General features: G+C 37.0%; 2 protein-coding genes across 6 annotated transcripts; both read right to left on the reverse strand.

The window, feature by feature from the left end:
• Window positions 1-305: 305 nt before the first annotated feature.
• Window positions 306-20,998, reverse strand: LOC138314659 (protein mono-ADP-ribosyltransferase PARP12-like). Of its 5 annotated transcripts, none has more exons than XM_069255116.1 (12): window positions 20,670-20,998; window positions 18,212-18,365; window positions 15,702-15,789; window positions 15,161-15,333; window positions 13,284-14,049; window positions 12,665-12,812; window positions 11,937-12,224; window positions 10,614-10,797; window positions 9,344-9,561; window positions 8,812-8,974; window positions 8,342-8,481; window positions 306-7,523 (listed from the first exon to the last, which is right to left on the reverse strand). In XM_069255116.1, exons 2-12 carry the CDS (start codon window positions 18,236-18,238, stop codon window positions 7,112-7,114), a joined length of 2,607 nt encoding a protein of 868 aa, XP_069111217.1. In that variant the 5' UTR covers window positions 18,239-18,365; window positions 20,670-20,998; the 3' UTR covers window positions 306-7,111. The 5 variants fall into 5 exon arrangements, with proteins under 5 accessions (XP_069111217.1, XP_069111224.1, XP_069111232.1 ...); XM_069255123.1 differs by lacking the exon at window positions 20,670-20,998 and adding an exon at window positions 18,679-20,612; XM_069255131.1 differs by lacking the exon at window positions 18,212-18,365.
• On the reverse strand, window positions 19,079-19,462 carry LOC138308585 (uncharacterized). The gene has a single exon (XM_069249632.1). It carries the CDS (start codon window positions 19,460-19,462, stop codon window positions 19,079-19,081), a length of 384 nt encoding a protein of 127 aa, XP_069105733.1.
• Window positions 20,999-21,127: the final 129 nt, after the last annotated feature.

The raw sequence follows: 21,127 nt of genomic DNA on the forward strand, positions 1-21,127 counted from the left end.
TATAAGTATACAGCATGTTTCATCACCAGCTATTTGTCAGTAATGATCTGGGCATGAAATAAAAGAGACAATCAGGATCACATCCACATTAGTACAGATATATAACTCTGGTTACCTTGATGGTTCTTAGGTTTCCTACTGTGCAGTATGTATAAATTAACCATTTTACATGTCTTCATATTGTAAAAGAGAAGACATGTAGAGAAATTTGAAATGTTGACTGAAATGTTTGACAGCTTGTTGTTAATCAGTAGTGATTTCTTCAATCACAAAGAAACATGTTTAAAAAAGAATATACACAAAAAGTATTCTAAATCAATTTTATTTACTTAGAAAACTTTAAATAATACATCACTCAATTATTAAAAGACCAGTGGAATTTCGTTTCACTAAAAAAAAAGAAGAAAATAAAGAAGAAGAAAAAACCCTTCACAAAGACACAAGGAGCCTAGCTACCAGGCCGTCATAACAAAAGAAAAGTGTGGTTATAAAGAAGGCTAAAATTCAATTTACCGTGCATAATCAGACTTCAATAACATATCAAGCTGAAGATAATTAACCCTAGAAACAAATGGTAAAATCTTGGATATTCCTAAATAACCTCTTTTTCAACACAATATCTATAAGATATCCTCTAACATCCTTACATAACCTCAAAGCTTGATACCATTTTTGTTCTCAGATAACTTTATATATTTCCAAAATTTTCAGGGTATATGCTTAGAACTACAGCGTATATTCACTTTTGATTAATCACTTCTACAAGAAAACAAAACTTTGCTAGTACAGTTTCTATTCTAAAATAAAATCAATATTTTTTTGAGTTACATAGATACATGTAAATGTTTGTATGTTAGTTCTGTTGATATATTATATTTTACTCTATCAATGTCAGAATACATTTGTATACACTTTTATCATACAATAACAATTATTATGACATAAATCATAAATCTGCATAATGATTTCTCACAAAAGCACACAACTCTGCATAATGCCTTCACACCTCTGCAAAATAAATGTATCTACTTACAAAATTAATACAGATAACTGCATGATGCAATATATGTACCTACTCACAAGGGCAGACAACTCTGCATAATATCTCCTCACAAGGGCAGATAACTCTGCATAATATCTCCTCACAAGGGCAGATAACTCTACATAATATCTCCTTAAAATGGCAGATAACTCTGCATAATATCTCCTCACAAAGGCAGACAACTCTGCATGATACCTACTCACAAGGGCAGATAACTCTGCATAATATCTCCTAAAAATGGCAGATAACTCTGCATAACATCTCCTCACAAGGGCAGACAACTCTGCATGCTACCTACTCACAAAACAAATAACTGAATAAAGATCAGAAACAGTAAAGTTTGGTTCTGTTTGCAATATTTTATCATTTTTATGGTTCATTTGATTAGTCCTATTGGTATACATAAGCCAACACAATTACCTCAGTTATACTCTTACATACTTAACAATTTTTGCACTGTTTAACAACAGTGATTTGATGTTTTTCATGTTGGACAGGCAGTACCGAAAGCCTAGCTCATTTCTTTACAGACCCTGAGGTCGGGGTCTAATATACAGTGGATTGATACAAAGCCAGCTTTACAATTAAGAGTGTATGCTAGGTCAGGGAGGCATCCTTCCTAGACAAACTTATCAGCACAGGGACAGCATGTCTCCCATCAATGACACACATTCTTTGATTTTAAAGTCTGATCAAGGAAGCAATTCGTCCAATGTAAAGGTATTACATTACCGACAAAACACATAAACTTACTTCAGGGACTATAATATAGAAGTGGCCAAAGTCCTCTTAGAATATTGGTTGTATCAGCATGTTTGTAACCTACATATCAATTCACTGTCCAGCATTCCTATTGGTTAAATGGTCAAGTGGTCAAATATCAAATAATATGAAAATAGGGGTATGTATCTGACACGAGAATCTCCCTAACAGATAAAAGTGACCCTCCAGATCCTGTGACTGTCGACATTTTCATCTCATATCTCAACACAATTTCATTATTCTGAGTAATGCACTAGAAACCTAAATATGATGGTGAAGGCGATATTGAGAATGCCCAGTACATATAATAGGTAACCCCGTGATATTGAGAATGCCCAGTACATATGGCAGGTTAGCCCTATAGTGATCACCCAGTACATATAATAGGTAATCTCGTGATATTGAGAATGCCCAATACATATAGAAGGTTAGCCCTATAGTGATCACCCAGTACATATAATAGGTAATCCCGTGATATTGAGAATGCCCAGTACATATAAGCAGGTTAGCCCTATAGTGATCACCCAGTACATATAATAGGTAACCCCGTGATATTGAGAATGCCCAGTACATATAAGCAGGTTAGCCCTGTAGTGATCAAAATGTTGAAGAATGACCACTTGACTTTTTCGACCAATTCTTTCTATATTTTTTGTTTTTATTTCTTTTTCTATTGTTATTTTTTTATTTTAGGTGGCATTTCGACCATCCCAAAAACTAGACCAGTGTTTATATGTACATACAAAACAAAGATCAGTGAATATGTGTTTATCACTTGTTTACAACACTTATTATGATAGAAAGGTCCAGTGTTTGGGATGACTGACTGCCTTAGGTATTTTTTGGCGAAAAAAGTTAGGTATTGAAAATGGCCATGATTTTTAGGAATAAGATGAGTTTTTATATGCGATACGATTAAAATGATAAGAAATGACATAATCATCCTAAACGCACAATTATCATAACTACACAATAATTGTAATTTTTGATGAATTTCAATTCTCTAAAGAACTGCAATACAATACCTGTTGCTTGTCTTTTTTTTAAATAATTTGACAATAAAAAATATGAATTCTCTGAATTATGACTTGTTCCGTCTTTGCATATTACAGTTAAAGGACAAATATTGTGATGTCATGATTTCATGAGCGAAAATAAGGTTGTTTAAAAAAAAAATATCTAAAAATATGACATGTCACTCACAGAATGATGACTTGCAAACAGTATCTATCTGCAAGGGCAGACAACTCTGTAATATGCAAATACTGCATACAAGTTCAAGCTAACATTGATTTTTAGGTTGGAATATATATTTAGTAGACCAAATATCAAAGAAACACAATTTAACAAAGCATGACAATTCACTGACTCGTGCCCTATCTGGGCCTCAAACCCAAGATCTACGGCACCCAATCGCCAAGCCAAACATACCGGCGCCTTCTACCACTGCGCCACATCCATGTCCCCAAAAAAGGATGTTTCTATGATTAAGTGACAACACTAAAGTGACACACTTAAGTGATAGTCGGTTCGTTATACTGACATGATCACTGTGGAAATTGTCAAATTAGACTAAGGTAGACTAAGGTAAAATCAATTATCCTTTAAAGATATGACAATAATTGATGATGATGATGATATTAGTCAATTCTTGTTTTGACCAGTAGATTTACATCACATGGATATATGGTCATAATCACCATCATCGAGACTTTAATTACCATGAAGTTGTTTATGCCATGAAGTTGTGAAGATATGTGTGTATCAATATCATGGTGTTAGTTTGGTATAGGATAGGGTAATAAAGTGTATAAACAAATCCTGTTTGATTCAAAAATATTTTTACCTAGATTATCAGTTTTGGGAGAAACATGATTAAATCTTTCAGACGAACAGGAAATACAACTTTACAGTTTGAGAAGAAACAGTAAAGCACTGTTTTACTTCTCCCCTCACTGTTTTACTTCTCCCCTCACTGTTTTACTTCTCCCCTCACTGTTTTACTTCTCCCCTCACTGTTTTACTTCTCCCCTCACTGTTTTACTTCTCCCCTCACTGTTTTACTTCTCCCCTCACTGTTTTACTTCTCCCCTCACTGTTTTACTTCTCCCCTAAGTATAAAATACAAAGATTTTCTCCACACAATAGTAGAAGTAGCCTTTATCTTTGGTGAAACCAACAGGAGTTTTATTAGATTTCTGGACACCTGAATGATACAAATTAAGTTTAATGTATTACATAACCTACGTGTATTAAAAGTGATTATACAGAAAAAACTCGGACATATATATGGTTCACAGTTATACATATATTAATAATTAATATGATACAACACTATATGATCATGTTATCAAGACTTACCGGGAAAATATTCACTTCTATTGCTTTTATGTACAGCCTAGTTGATTCATTTAACATATGCTGAATAGCCTTAAAACTATTTAATATAATAAATAAGCAAATTCATGATTAATTCTTACCTTCACCGAATTATATATTAAATAAAAATTGGAATCATACTTTTTCTTCAATAATCAAGTTTATAGCAGTTTTAGCTGGAATATTTTCCAATTGGCTTCTTAGCGTCAGCGTGTCTAAATGTGTCTAATGTGTAAAATATACAACTATAAAACAAAAGAAACTTATTATTGAGATTTTTCTCTCTATATATAGCTACACAGTCACATGGTTAGTTATATCCCCATTAAAACCACCTCATCAAGTTACATTAAAGATATCCACCCAGTGAACAGCCATCAAAACGGCGGTGGTCCTATTATATTCACAAATTATCCCCCTTTGTCACTTTAATGTACAAAATATAATACATATTTAGTCAAAAACAGCAAATTTAAACACATTTATGATATTATTTACAATATATACAGCACATTATTGAGTCACATATCAATATATTTTATCAAACATCATACAATGAATATCTAGAATTTTTAAGCCTTTTTGTTGTGCAGATGGAGTTATGTTCTTTTTGAATTAGTTTGTATTCAGTATTACACCTTTGTGAATGAACCATTCCACACAGTGAAGATATTGATGAGAAAACAACATATGTACCATATAGTCTGTTATCATGTATGGATATATTTTCAAATCTTAATTTTACCAACACAAATGTAACAGACAATATTTCTGTACAACAGAAAGACTTGATAAATCGCAGACATTATATACATAGTAAAACAAACTATCACCAATAATATATATATACCTCTATGTTATATGTAGTTCTGGGCAAGGTAATGATATATACAACTTATCTAACTATCTATAAATACATGTATAAACAATATTGCTACATACAATATTTACAGCAAACAAACAAAAAACACATTTAGTCCCTTCTAATTTGTTCCACATTCATAGCGATAAAATTTATGGTATGGAGCGCTCGTCCACTCAAATTTAACGTTCTACATTTAACACATGATCAATTACCATCTACCATAAAAAGGCGAGCAGGGATCAATGTATCCTCCATCTGTATGCTCTAGGTCACTATAGCCCAGTGGTCAATGCATCCTACATTTCACCATTTATACATCCTCCATTCCAAGGCATGATAGCCAGTGGTCAAGGTATCTGATTCTTCACATCTTGACCATAGTGACCAGAGGTGAAATAATTTGACATTCTAACACTAGTTGATTTAGTAATTTATACAAAATCTCCAAAATCATTAATGTTTGATAAAGAACGGTAAAAAATCTACTGAAATCTAGAATTAATAAATCACAATTGCACAACAACCTGATATTTCAAACAGACCTTTTTTCTCTTAAATTTAAAAAAAATCTGAGGTACACTTAAATGGGACACAACTCAATTAAAATATAACCCAATATACAGATCAAATGTAGTCAAATGGATGTAGGAATATTGATAAACAAAGATTACTAGTAGCTGAGACTTGACTTAAACATAGGATTTTTTTTTATATAGAATCAGATATTACTAACAAATGACAATTGCATATGGAAATTTTGCATGATTACAAGATATTATAGAAAGTTTTACATATGAATCAAACTTATACAGGGTGATTTAAATTGTGATCATTTAAACCATCAATCATGGTTTAATATTACAAAAAGAAAGAATAATTAATATATAAATAGTTAAATAAGTAATATGGATATATCTTCAAGTCAAAATACTTAGTATATGAAATAGCCTTCAAATAACAATTAATGATAATAAACAGACTTTACTACACTTGTAAGTTTAATACATGAACAGACAAATTCTGACATTTCTGACATGTTTTAGATGTATATGGTGTACATATAATTTAAAGGATGATTATGAAGGGGCCATAACTCTATCCAAAAATATCAGATCAATGTAGATGTAATTAAAGTTTGCATTTTTCCACAAGCTTTCAGAGAAAAAGTCTGAAAAGTCTGAATATTTGCAGTTCTAGCTGGATGTGAAGCATAATTGAGAGACAGACAGATGGATGGAAAGACAGATAGATAGAAGAACATAGGGACAATCCCAGCATTGTCATGAAGCAAGGAATATTAAACCAAGTGCAAGAATAAATAGTGGGTTAAATTGTTCAAACATCTTTATTAAAAAAACCCTAATACTTTGGATAAAAGTATAAAAAAAAACCAACAAAATATAAATGTGTAAAAGTAAAAAAGAGGGAGTTTAAAGCTTTATATTCATTTCCGTTACTTTCTATACAGACATATGATAAAGATGTACAGAAAGAAAAAAGAAACTGAGAAAATTTTGTATTCTAAAACAAGCTTGATTAAGAATATCAATAAATATTTTAATTTCAATATATGTATGAACAAAGTCTATAATAATTAATAAGAGGAAACACTGATTAGTATTGATTCATTTTCCCCGGTGAATTCATAATAAATTGTTCCAAGCTTAGAAACAGGTCATCAGGGCTGAAGGTGTTCACTAGAAATCCATCAGCACAAATATATTTCCATGATGTTGGTGCTCACACCATCCATGGATGTACTAGTAGCATCGTCGGAAACCAACGAATCACAAACGATAGCTCTGTGACTTGCAGTTTCCAAGGATGTGGTAACACATGTACCAATGTAATTCCATAATGGCATATAAAATCTTAACTTACTAGTTACATCTGATCATATATGTACATTTTTCCTCAGCATAACCGTCCGTCTTGAAATTTTAAATATCAGAGTTACACCTATAATTTCAAAACTTTTTTTTGTGGTTTAATATCAAAGCTTTTAAAACATGAAGCTGATCTTACAAACTATCTACACATTACCTTTAGAGACTGTCAGACATTCAAGGCATACTGGCCTTCCTGTATTTAATCACATACTCAGGATAAACCTGGTCAAACGTGAACATGACGAAAATTCCGGGATTGGAATCGCTGTCTACACAGGAGTCATACAGTTCGAATGGATCCTTAGGATTAACCGGTGGTGGTCGGACAAATGATGACTGACCCTTGGCGTACTGACCAACAAGGACTCGGGCCAGGAACATTTCCCCTTCATTACTGTAATGATCCGCGTAGGCCGCAGATTTGGCAAAGTAACTGCCACGACCATATTTGGTGCCTGATGTCTTTCCTGAGAAGCGGAAGTCGAAGCCCTGTCGGCAGATGGCATCCACATACTGTCCGGTTGTACCATGGAATAGCTGTTTTTCATTTGGGTCCTTCTTCTTACGTTTCATTTTTTCCTTTTTGCTAAAAATGAAAACATGGTATGGTGAAAACTTCAAATGACTGAAATAAATAGAAATGCTCCCACCTCGATATATCCAACCTATACTAGTTACAGATTGTGTAAAATGCCAACCACTGTATGACAGAGGCATAACAGTGAAACTTTTGACGGCTATACATGATGCTGATATAGATCATTTTAGTAAAACTTATCAACCTAGGTGGTCTAGTACTTTCCCAATGATAACTGAACAAAAAACAATAAATAAATATTGCTGTATGATAAATGTGTATATTATGGAATGAAGTTTGTTACAGTGGTCGGTGATGATTGAGAGGCCCAGTGAGGGGACATTGTTTATATTTGTCAGTGATGTGATGGGTAAGAGGCCCCATGAGGGGATATTGTTTATATTTGTTTATATTTGTCAGTGATGTGATGAGTGAGAGGCCCTGTGAGGGGACATTGTTTATATTGTCAGTGATGTGATGGGTGAGAGGCCCCAAGAGGGGACATTGTTTATATTTGTCAGTGATTTGAAGAGTGAGAGGCCCTGTGAGGGGACATTGTTTATATTTGTCAGTGATGTGATGGGTGAGAGGCCCTGTGAGGGGACATTGTTTATATTTGTCAGTGATGTGAAGTGTGAGAGGCCTCATGTGGGGACATTGTTTATATTTGTCAGTTGTGTGATGGGTGAGAGGCCCCTGTGAGGGGACATTGTTTATATTCTTGAAGGCTGACCACAAGGCCCCAACCTTGGCGTTCTTGGAATGTTTACTGGGGTAAATGATGAATTTTTCCGTATTTCTAACTGTAGTATAGATAAGAACCCTACCTAACAAAATTCATCCAGAGCTCTCCGTTCTCCACCCGGTCTATCCCCAGGATCTGTGTACTCTGTGACATTGTCATGTAGAACAGGTCCTTGATTTTCCGACACTCATCCTTCACTGATGGTAACGCTGATTCGAGGATCTGGAGGAGAAAATTCATCTGATTGTTATCAAGATAAAATCTGAAATGTATGCAAGTTATATATAATTGGACTTTACTCCAGAAACAAGGAGAAAAGTCAGCATAACCATTTGTACAATTTTGAGTCACCACCCAATAAGGATGTTACAAGTCAAATTTTGTTAAATTCCGGCCAGTTGACATTGCAGTATCACATCAGCTCGCCTTGGTCATTTTGACCATGTGAGCTAAAAATTTGGTCCACAATTTCTTGAATTTTTTTTTTTTTTTTTAACTCAAAACGTCACCTAATTATACGTGTAAACAATCTGAATATTAATAATAACTTACCGAAACCCTACTAAAGTGTGAGCTGATACGATTGGAGAGATCAGTGTTTTGGGTACGATCAAACGCCCACTCCATGGGTACATATGACATCAGGGGCTGAGTCAACGGTCCGGTCACTATCATAGCAGAGCTGGCTCCCTGCTGGCTCTTACTCTGAGGATTTCTGGAGGATAACAAGTTTTAAACACTGAAGTAGGTTATCTGTCCGATTTAGTTTGGTTTATCTTGTTTTCTAATGTAGATTAACCAAAGTCATTTAAAGATGTCCATCTAATGCCAAAACAGAAGTCATACACTACTGTATCCAGTATAATCCAAATGTTGTACTGTTGTATCATATAGCGGTGGTATGCATGCTTAAAATGATATTTTACGCTGCTAGTCTTCACTGGTTCAGTAGGAAAGTTCAGTACTTGGCACTATATAAAGAAAGGGGTAGGTAATGATGATTTTTAGAGTACATATGAAATTGATAGCTAAAACAGTAATCTCTGCAGAAAACTTTGGTTCAAAATTTTATCTAATTACAAACCTTTTCTTTCGCTCTGCTACATCTTTCGGAGCTACAAACACAGGTCTCCGTCGAACGACCCTTTCAGTTTGATAGAAGAGATTCTGTTGTACCATCTTGTCGAAATCCATGAGATACTCGTGACCAAGGGTAGCGAAGCGGAGCTGTCCTGTGGGGTTCTCAAGGTATCTCTGTTCCATTTCTTCACTGCTGATTATAGCTTTGTATCCAGTCACATTCTGTATAATTATATCAGTTTATAATACATGTACAGCTCCGATGTTTTATGATGACTATCTGACATTTCTCTTTTTTGTTGTTTCTTGATAAAAGAGTGTGACTTTAAAAGCAACCAAACCACAAAAGTTCTAATTAACAAGAGATCCCAGAGGGATCTTGGCGCCCATCAAAGAATGATCTATGTCTGAAAATGGAAAGAGGGATCTTTTCCCTGCTTTTCAAACTTTTTCAAACTTTTTCAAACAGTCTCCATGCGAAATTTAAGACAGGTCGCTTCATTACTTTCTGAGAAACAGTGGTAAAATCTAAGATGGCAGCCGGTTAGCCATCTTGTTGACTGATGAGACCCAAAGGTTCTATGCACAACTTGGGACAAAGGGGAACCTATGCATGGAATTTGAGAGATATCCCTTCAGTAATTTCTGACAGTAGCGGTAACTATTAAAATCAAAGATGGCTGTCAGTTGGCCATCTTGTTGACCGACAGATCTCAAAATGCAATTTGCACAACTAGGGTCCTAGGGGAACCTATATATGAAATTTGAGAAAGATCCCTTCAGTACTTTCTGTGAAATAGCGGTAACTAATTTTAACTATCAAATCCAATATTGCCGCCAGGCGACCATCTTGTTGACAGATAAGTCCCAAAATGCAATATGCACAACTAGGTTCCTTAGGGGGACCTACATATGAAATTTGAAAATGATCCCTTCAGTACTTTCTGAGAAATGGCGGTAACAAGAATTTTTGAAATCGGGAAGGACAGAAGAACGGAAGGACGGACAGACGATGGACCACGGATGAAAAGTGGATTGAATAGCCCACCACCTGATGATGGTGGGCTAAAAAAGAATTGAGTCAAATAAATCAAAACCACCAATCTTAGATTTTACAATCTGAATCAAAGCAGAATGTTTTTTAAATGCTTTCAACTAAATGCTTACTGGCTCGGGAATAAAAAAATATTTTTGCTTCTTATTTTTGATATTTTTTTCATGAATGTAAATCTCCTTGATTCCATGTATGTCCTAGTCCCTGTCTCGATCTATACCTGTTCTCCATACTCGCGCCAAGCCTGACCCTCGTCTAGCCAGAACCACTTCCACTGTGTTGCTAGTGAGGTAAACTTCTCTGCTCCTGATGACGCTGTAGACAATCTCCGTACCTGACGAGACATGTTATTTTTGTCGACCCCAGTCATAGTGTCAAAGTTGAGCTGAACTACCACTGGAGGCCTGAGTGAGAGACAAAAATGAGAAAGACTTTGTAAATACAAGAGTATAGATTTCTTATTGGTCAGGAAACAGTCATACTGAAACAATAGGTATACTGAAACAATAGTTATAATAAAACAATAACAATCTATTTTTAAACATACATGGTATTTGTCAAGGCATGTAGAATAATAGTTACTGGAGAACTTTTCAGTCTGGAGGTTCCTCACCAACCATTTCAATTTTTTATGATCTTTGTTCGTAAATATTGATTACATCACCTTGTAACCATGGTGAATACTAGCCACAGTATATCTCTCGGCAGTCCAATTTAGAGAGAACTTCTCTAGCTAAATTGGTCAAGCATAAGAATACTTATTATACAGTAAACCATATTAATAACAAACCTCTGGAGCCTAGTTTGTTATACAAATATTACAGACATCTCATAGGAACCTTGACGAAGAATGACAATTACAATGTTATAAGTATGAATCTGTTGTAACCGTGTTTGTTATTACGTGTTTTACAGTACTAACGTGTCAGGAGTTCTTAATTTGATTTCTAGCACAGACAATGATTGTCATGTAAATCATTTATATAAAATCATACGCTGTATCATACTTATATCACAGGCGTCTGCTTCTGGTTTGATAAAAATATAATAATTAACCTACCCCTACTATATGAATAAGGTGAGACACTCCGATACTTTAACTGTGGAACGGAAGTGGAACTCTTCAAGCGAGCAGTTGCACAAAGCAATCTGATTGGTCAATTAATTTAATTAACCATTTAACCAATCAGATTAACTGCTTGCATGAAAGATCAACTTCCGTTCCATAGTTGATACATCGTTCGCTACTTGGATACTTTGTGTCCTAGCTGTTTTATATTAAAAAAACGTAACTTCGCGACAAAAAACTGGCATACATTGCAAAAAGAGGATTCTTAATTAAGGTACACTGATTAAATGAGCGGACACTCAATATTTTCATGAAATTTGGTTTAATTTCAAAGTGAATTGGAGCGTACCCTCAACTTCCGGTTCATGGAGTGTCTCACCTTGTTTATATAGTAGGGGTAGGATATTTTATTTTTCCAAAACCAGATGCAGACGCCCGTGCTTATATCAAGTGAGAAAGAAAATAGTTACTCACGTAACAGTCGTAAGTTTTACAAAACATTCATTCTTGTTTACATCACTGTAATTTATTTCCAGATCTACATTTAAATTCGGAGGAAGATCGACCCATTTCTGTCCAGCCTCGCGATATTGCCACTGGTATGGAAGGTTTTTGTGGGACTTGTGACAGCCTCGGCCGAATCCACATCGCCCTCGTAGATGGAAGATACAGATCTCCTTGTTAGGGTGGGCCTGTGGGGGACCTTCCATCTCTTCATCAGAACTCTCATCCTGGCTCTGTAAGCTCAACTGGGACATTTGTCTGAATGGAATAAATGACACATGCATAATTTATTATGTGTTTATAATAAGATATTTCTGGTATTTTCTTGAGATATGTTTTATGTGGAGAATTATGAATAACAAAACAGTTTTTTATATTTGATATATCCTAAAAGTACCCCTTGCTTAATTTTCTATGAAGGCATATTAATACCTCTAGCCTATAAACAGTAACAAACTTAGAAACATTCAAACGATCATGATCCATATCACTACAAAGATATTTTTCTTTCTATTTCAAAATATTTAATGTCAAGTCACTTGAAATTTAACTATGAAGCTAAAACATTGATGCTTTTACAGATGGACACCAAATCATTTTTGTCAAGAATTCATTATTTGTTAAAAGAAGTGCCTCCATTGTGACTTTGGTCACTTAGTTATTACCCTTTCTACAGCACATTCAGGCTTTATGTTTACCTTTGTGTTTGAGCAGTGGTGGAGGAACTCTGACTGCTCTGGCTCACGTTGTCTTGCAGATCTTTAGAACTCAATACAGACTCTCTTAAATCTGCTAAAATCTCTTTGGGCGCTCGTTTCAAGTTGATGCCATGTTTAGCAAGGATTTCTGTAAATTGATGAGTACTTCAAATTTCAACTTCAAGTGAATAAAACCAGAAACATGTAAAGGCATACTAAACAGGTATAACATAATGAACAGAACTTCAGCTGTATTTTGACTTAATTTATTCCAGGTTTAAATCTTAACGTTAAAGCATTTGGTCCTAAGATCCGTACCGTTACATGATGGTAAACTACTGATAATACAGACACTGCATGATTCAAAATCTGAAGTTTGGACTCAATAGATAGATTGTATTTTCAATGCATGCTATCTGATGTCTAATCTGGAACTGACCAGTACTATCTCCAACAAGTTTTTGGATAAAAATCAACAATTGATTTTTTACAAATTGAAACTTTTGCCCGTCAATATTTCCTTTTAGTAGAATACAAATTTAGTTATATGTTATAAATAGAAGATTTTACACGAATAGCCATGATACACAAAGAAAACAAAAGAGTTACCGCAACGCACCTCTGACATGTGTATTATTAATATCATGGTTCCTTTTGCATCCCTGACCAAATTTACACTGGCTCATCACGTAGTGTCGACAGATGTGGAGATACGGACAGGGTATACCTTGGGTGATATTTCTACATCCTGCTGCTCCTACATTATAAAACTTACAGATGTGGGGTAGTGTGGACTCCGTCCTGCTCTCTGAGGACTGAAACAAGTATCTTAGTTCCTGTACTGTTAGATGAGACAGCCACTGTTGCTGTAGAACAGATCTGTTATGCTGTGTAGTCAGATCATGACCAAACATACAAGTACCTTCCTGGATTTTTGAAAACCTACATGAATTTGATAACAGGTAAAATTTGCAGATATGTAACTTGTCGCAAACAGGAAAGCCCATGCATGCAGTTTTCCTTGTACAATGTTCACTACACAAACCAAGCTTAGACACAGCCTGGATAACGTCTAAGTTTGTACCCTCCTTCCTTGTGATGAGAAAATTGTTTGGATAACTTCTAAATAGCATGTGTAATTGTGGTTCATTCATCCGGGGCAAATCCCTGGCATAGTTGTAAATCTCCACTGCCAAATCGCGTACGTAGAGGGGCCCGCCTACATGACATAATAACTTGATGGCGGCCTGTACGATGGCTCCAGCTTGAATGTCATTCTGAGGGTTCGTCATTTGTGGAGGTATCGCCTGCATTTGGTGATAATAGGGGTGCGCCATCATAGCACCGTTGGGTGGAACTTCGGGCACCCCCGGGTTACCGGTAAACTGAAAGTAGCTCATGTCATTAGTGACGTCACTTCCGGAAAGGTTAATACTATCAACAGGAATCAGGAAAGTAGTACTGTCAGGATTGCTACCCGACTACATATACATGGGTAACATCTCTTAAGACAGTAGTTTAGATACAAGTTAGTGATTTTTTTTTTAATATATTTCTAAGCATATTGATCAATATTGTTGCACTTATCTTTTTCAAGCTATTAGCCAAGAATTTCTTGACAAACTCAGATTTTTTTAAACACTTGCCAGGAATGAGTCGAGTTGAATGATATACATTTTAAATTTGTATTTATATATATGCCAAATGCATTACATTGCCCACAGTTTATATCACCAAGATAATATTGAAAACAAGCAGAATGATGTATTAAAATAATCAAAATTGAAAAAGAAAAGGCGATGAAGATTTTTTTTTTAAGTTGTGATTGATACCCACTGCTGCAAAAACCCCACGTAAAATAACGAAATAAAGTTCCTCTAATAGTTGTAAAACAAGGTTATATTTCCTTTTTTTTTATCTTATAGCTATACGTTACTCTGATGGACTCGGTATTGCAATTTGAACAAATGTAATTTCGCTCCACTACGACACACTCCAATGCTGGATCGGAAATTCGTTCACCTATATTTTGGTACACGTATGTACATGTACATGTAGCTCGAGATACTCTGGCACTGACACCAGACTTAGGCCGTTTTCGATTATACGGTTTGACTTGTTGGACCTAGTTGTTCGTTTTATTAATTAAAGACGGACCTGGGGAATTTTCATTGTTTTCAGACGAGTCTAAGCAAAGCCCTCAGAGGCCTGTATCAAAATCTGCAGGTCCATCAAGATTCATACTTGAAATAATGACTTTAATCAATGGTCGAACCGGTTGTTCCGAATAAACGAAAACGGCCTTAGTCATTATGACAGATGTCGGCAGTTAAAGTCCAGATATCTCGGGCTAATGTACATGTATCAAATACTTATTAAAGGTAGAAATCATACTTATCAATTTGAAACAAAGAAAGAGAAAAAAGAATTTTAAAGTGTTATTTTAAATATTTAAATTTCACACAAACATTCATTGACTACGTTTGACCATCGTACCTCCAAAGAATGGCCGAAGTTATCCCGTATGAGCATACGTCTCCTGGAGCCTGGATGTTTTTTGAGAGTAAATCTGTCTTTTTCGTCGTTTTCGACAACTCTTTTAACGTCGGCGTATTTGAAATCTTCCAAGGAGGAAAGTTCCAAAATGTCGTCTACAAACAAATATCCTTCTGCAACGCAAGGACAATGAATGTTGTTATAATTAAATTAAGTAATTTTATATCAAAGACTGAGTTGAAATACATGAAACGATCCAATTTTGATACAAGACATACCGCCCCCGAACTTTTTAGCTAAGTTCTAGTAACCATGTGGCAAGTAGTTCGAGAGTACGAATGCATATAGTTACATATAAATGATACAATAGTGTTATGGAGACGTGCATTCCGATCAGACTGGCCAGACAATACCTAGTAGGCAAGATTTCTGTCCTCGGGTTAATGGAGAATATTATACCAACAAATTGCAGATAAGGATCTACACTTATAAGAAACAAGTGACGCAATATTACAATTTTGGGTGTCTTAAATGTACAAACCTTCCATCAACGTGAGTCCCTCATTTTCCGCCCCGTGACGTAAAAGTTTTGCCAGTGTCCTCGAGAGATACTCATCTGGGTTATCGTGCTGTCAGAGATAAATGTCAGGGTTGTAAGCTTCTAAGGTTTTTTTTTAATCTATTGGTTTTTCAGCCTACGGATATTCAGAGAAGCTAGAGTAACAAGAAAAAAAAGCATCGACCTGCTCCAATTCTTCAATGCCTCTGCAATAGGCAATCGCGAACCGTGGTTAGAAATCTCGCAATAGATTGTCAAACATACCCAGCCCCGTCCCCCACCGGAATGATATCCCAATAGATGCAAATAAAATATAGTTCCTCAAGGATAGTCTGAACCAATTCTCATTATTCCACTATCTTATAAATGAAATTCATTTTAAAGATGCTCCACCGCCGTCAGGGCATATATGATATTCATCATTCGAACAATAATTGGTGTTTAATCTTGTATATATATGCCTAAACACAAAAAATAACATAAAATAATTTATTTCGCCTTTGGTGCAATCATCACTTCATTCCATATAAGATACAGTACCACGGATTTTTTTCGGGATGCAATTAATTCTTTTTCATATTTTTAACTTGAAGTAAAATTAGAAGCTCAAACTTTTCAATGGTGGTAATGGTGTAAAGTAAGTAACTTTTGTAACTGTAGAAAAATACTAAACGTCTGCTCCTATTTTTGATAGTGAAAAGCGGTGGAGCATCTTTAAAGATTTGGTGTTGTAATAATAAACCCATCCTCAAGCTAAAATATTTTAGCTTGAGGTTGGCGTTTCTGTATAGTAATTGATGGAAAAGATACAGAAGAACAATATGATCTTTCCATACCTGTAGGACTGAGAAATATCTACCCGAGGAGGAGATTCACGACTGTCTAACCCGAGGCTTGGTGGGACAGAGTAATCTCTACTCGAGGAGGAGATTCATGACTGTCTAACCCGAGGCTTGGTAGGACAGAGAAATCTCTACCCGAGGAGGAGATTCACGACTGTCTAACCCGAGGCTTGGTAGGACAGAGTAATCTCTACTCGAGGAGGAGATTCATGACTGTCTAACCCGAGGTTGGTAGGACAGAGAAATCTCTACTCGAGGAGGAGATTCACGACTGTCTAACCCGAGGCTTGGTAGGACAGAGAAATCTCTACCCGAGGAGGAGATTCACGACTGTCTAACCCGAGGCTTGGTAGGACAGAGTAATCTCTACTCGAGGAGGAGATTCACGACTGTCTAACCCGAGGCTTGGTAGGACAGAGAAATCTCTACCCGAGGAGGAGATTCACGACTGTCTAACCCGAGGCTTGGTAGGACAGAGAAATCTCTACCCGAGGAGGAGATTCACGACTGTCTAACCCGAGGCTAATCAGTATTTCTAAGACTGTGAATATTTCAAAATGATTTAGATTCTTGTTTGTCACAGTTTAACAAGTTTAACAAAGTTTTTGACGAAGTAAAATAGAAATCTCCATTGATTATTCTTGTTTTATTAATCGTATTTGTGGTTTTTCACATTTTTGGGGAAAATTCAGAAGCAGAAAAAGGGTCATTCCCCACCTAGATACATAGTCGTAGGACAGGGAAATCTCTATCCTCGGCAAGCCTCTGGTTAGACAGTTCTGACTCTCTTCCTTGGGTAGAGATTTACCCTAGGGAGAGATAGAAAAATCTCACACCGGTAAAACTGTGAATATCCCTGTCTGGGGTTAGAGAAAAAAATCATCTGACATGTGTCTGTGAAGTGGACAAGGATATCCCCACCCTCGTGAAAGATTTTGGCCATCAACCCTCGGCAAGCCTCGGGTTGGCCAATCAAAATCTTTCTCTCGGGTTGAGATATCCCTGTCCACTTCACAGACTCATGTAAGATTCTATAAATCTCCTCCTAGGATGAAGACAAGCTAAACGAGATCTTCGTACCTGCTCAACAATAGTATGACTTCACGACAACAGTATCATGACGTCGCGGTAATAGTATGATAAGGTCACGACAACAATGAAATGACGTCACAAAGACCACAACTCTTTGAGGTCACGTCTTACTCGCTTGCATAAGTGACACGTTTATTATAGACACAAAGTGGTGCACGGGGTAAGAGAAAAAGAATCATTCACCCTCTTTTCGATATGACAGGAGATCTCAACCCTCGGGATAAGATTTTTAAGCTGTAAAACACTCGACACAGCCTCGTGTTTGACAACTCAAGAATCTTACCCATCGGGTTGAGATTCTCCTGTCTCACCCAAATAGGGGTGAAATGTTTCTTTTAATCTTTTCCCTAGCAACCACGGGATAAATCCGTGCCAAGTATGGGAGAAATCCCTGTCCTACCCTCTAGGTAGGGGAGAGATCCTATTAATCTTACCATTGATGTTTACCAAGAACATACAAGTGGGCATCTTTCCAACTATTACTTTGCACTCATACCTCATATAGATCTTTCCGACCCTTGCTTTCCCTTTAAGTAGAAGAATACAATCTGTACTTACTTGACTGCGCTGACGTCGTGCTGCCATTACTATCTCCGGTAACTACAAACTGACGTGTTAGGTGATTATCTAAAGGTCCTCATTCCATGTCCATGTCTCTTCAATAGGCAAACGAATTCGAAATGCCCATGTCTGTTCTTCAACTAGCCGTGTCCTATTAGCAGAAGAAGATTACCAATGCAATATTTTGCAAGTGCTATTAAAATCAGTGACTGCAACAAAGGTGACCCATCTTTTTGTGATGCTGTTATGATGAGACTTATACATATATTTTGTTTTTGTTTGAGAGCGAACAACACCAGAAGTAATTTTGAACTAGAAGTAGGTAATATAGCGTTATCCAGTTTGTATAGCCACAAACAGTCGGTCATCATTGAGCCTTATTTAGGCTATATTCTTTACTAGACAGTCCATCGAAGTAAATGCAGCACAAGGCCATAGGGATTAAAACAAAATCCAATACTAACCATGTTTATCCGAAGATGTCATTCAAATAAGCACGTGGCTTCAATTTACATCGACGTTCGTTGGTTGATTGTGTTTAATGTCCTTTGAGCAAATGTCATCGACGGTCTGACCTGTTTGGGTTAAGTTCAATGCTTTGCGAGGTTTTGTTATATTTGTGTTGTGTTTCATTCTGATGACGGAACTCCTGCACTTTTTCTAGTGCTATCTCACCATACCGGTAACATATAATGACAACTAGAGAACCATTATGCTGTCCGCTAAGCAAGAGCTGAAACTATACCAGTTTTATAAACTATGGTGTGTCTCGGCCAGGGAACAAAATCCAGAGCCTTCTCCACAGGGGTGAGCGTTAAACTGAAGGACAACCATGGGGCGGTGTCATGGTGTCATGGGGCGGTGTCACGGCGGTAGTTGGCGGTGGGCGTTGTCAGGGGGCGGTATCATGGTGTCATGGGGCGGTGTCATGGTGGCATGGGCGGTGTCATGGGGCGGTGTGGCGGTGTCATGGGGCGGTGTGCCATTGGGCGATGTCATGTCATGGGGCGGTGTGTCATGGGGCGGTGTCATGTCATGGGGCGGTGTCATGTCATGGGGCGGTGTCTTGTCATGGGGCGGTGTCATGTCATTGGGCGGTGTCATGTCATGGGGCGGTGTCTTGTCATGGGGCGGTGTCATGTCATGGGGCAGTGTGTCATGGGGCGATGTCATGTCATGAGGTGGTGTCATGTCATCGGGTGGTGTTTGGGCGGTGACATTGGGCGGTGTGTCATAGGGCGGTGTCATGTGGCGGTTTGTCATGGGGCGGTGTCATGGGATATGTAAAGGTTTGCTCTAACGTAAGTTATTAACAGCAAAGGTCATTTAAGGATGGTCCCTATGTGTGCGATGTGTTTCGATGGCTAATTGTATGTTTTGGGAGACTGCGGTATACCAGTGTTCAGTCTTCTTATAATACTGTAACTTTCTGTCCCTTTTCCAGCGCTATTTCACTGAAGCATGCCGCCGAAAACATCGAACAAGCACACTCGTCCAGTCACAATATACTGACAAGCGACACACCAATTGTCCCAATCCGCTGAGCGGTAAGAAGCAGGAACAGAATCTACCACTTTTATATATTTTAGTATTTTTCGCCCAGGAGACAGGGGCTTCCACACAGGTGTGAGCTCCCAAACGAAGGAAAAACTTAAGGTGGTATCATTAGGGAGAGGTTTGGAAAACGAAAGTCAGATAGCAAGAAGATAAAAGATCCTAAATTTAGTCAACGATCATGCAATAGGAACAGCAAGTACAATTCTAACACCCTACTTGAACATGTGAGGAAAAATAGAAAAGAATCTTATTCGAATAGCGTTTTCATATTCAAATACAAATCTACCGAACGAATATTCGTTGACATCCCTAGATCAGATCCTAAAGGTGGGGTTGCAAAATCCGCCCTTTGACCTATTACGATGATGTAATGAAGGCTTCAGGTGACACCAACACTCAAGCATTAACGTCCTAATAACAGCCAAACTAACAGATAATGCACTATATGGATGTAGAAAAAACCATCAAACTGAATCCATCGGTTCAACGTTCGCTTACCACACACCCGAGATAACAAGTAAGGTTATGTAGTTATCGAGTTCCAGCTGGATGGTTAACATACACCCAACACTGTTACGCTATATTGTACAATTGTTTACAGAATATGCACACTTCCGTGTTTGATATTGATTAATTGGCAGATTGATGACAGAGAGTCCTACATCTTACACTAGCGGTTTAAGTACTGACGTATATCATTAATTAGAATGCGAGTTTGGAAGAGGAAGATAGCACGAGTATCGAAGAAAACAAACGATGATCTCATTTTACTTGCCATCCGGAGGACTAGAATATCTGTGTACCTTCCCGTCACAGTCACCTGTTACAGAAGTCGTGGGAGCGAGGCGTTTACACGTCATGGACTGAGACGTTATCAGTCACTATATAAATTACTTACCTGTATCAACCATTTATCGGTGTAGCTATAGTTATGCACACCTTGCTGATGTGGCGTGGTGAGAACGTTATCACAGAGATACGGCTCCGCATATACTGTTATTAATACTGAGAGCTATTGAAACTCCCTGACCACATGACCCATTTCTCGGAAACATTCGGTAAAACGAAAGAAGGATTTTCTAAATAGCTTTTCATTCATATCACTCAGGATCATTAACACACGGAAATACATGAATTCATGTGCAGATGTACAGGTGAACAAGCGAATGTATTATCGACAGGAAGAAGGCGTTGTAGGTAGTTGTTCTAATCTGATTAAAATACATATCCCTATTATCACTACGTTTGATAAGAGGATCTGACAACATTCCATTAGGGGTCACGTTATGGTGACCTTTAAAAATGGCCAATCAAATTGCTGCTACCAAAATCTTGACTGGGGACGAAACTGTTTGA

The sequence above is a fragment of the Argopecten irradians genome, chromosome 1, assembly GCF_041381155.1.
Source record: "Argopecten irradians isolate NY chromosome 1, Ai_NY, whole genome shotgun sequence".
Taxonomy (NCBI): Eukaryota; Metazoa; Mollusca; class Bivalvia; order Pectinida; family Pectinidae; genus Argopecten; species Argopecten irradians.

Bases quoted from the DNA above. Each gene is read 5' to 3' on its own strand.
- LOC138308585 (XM_069249632.1), bottom strand. From the start codon at position 19,462: ATGACACCGCCCTATGACACACCGCCCAATGTCACCGCCCAAACACCA.
- LOC138314659 (XM_069255116.1), bottom strand. From the start codon at position 18,238: ATGGCAGCACGACGTCAGCGCAGTCAA. The intron at 12,813-13,283 runs GTGCGTTGCGGT...ATCAATTTACAG, and splicing joins TAATAATACACATGTCAGAG to AAATCCTTGCTAAACATGGC. The intron at 9,562-10,613 runs GTATAGATCGAG...ATAATTATACAG, and splicing joins GGCGCGAGTATGGAGAACAG to AATGTGACTGGATACAAAGC.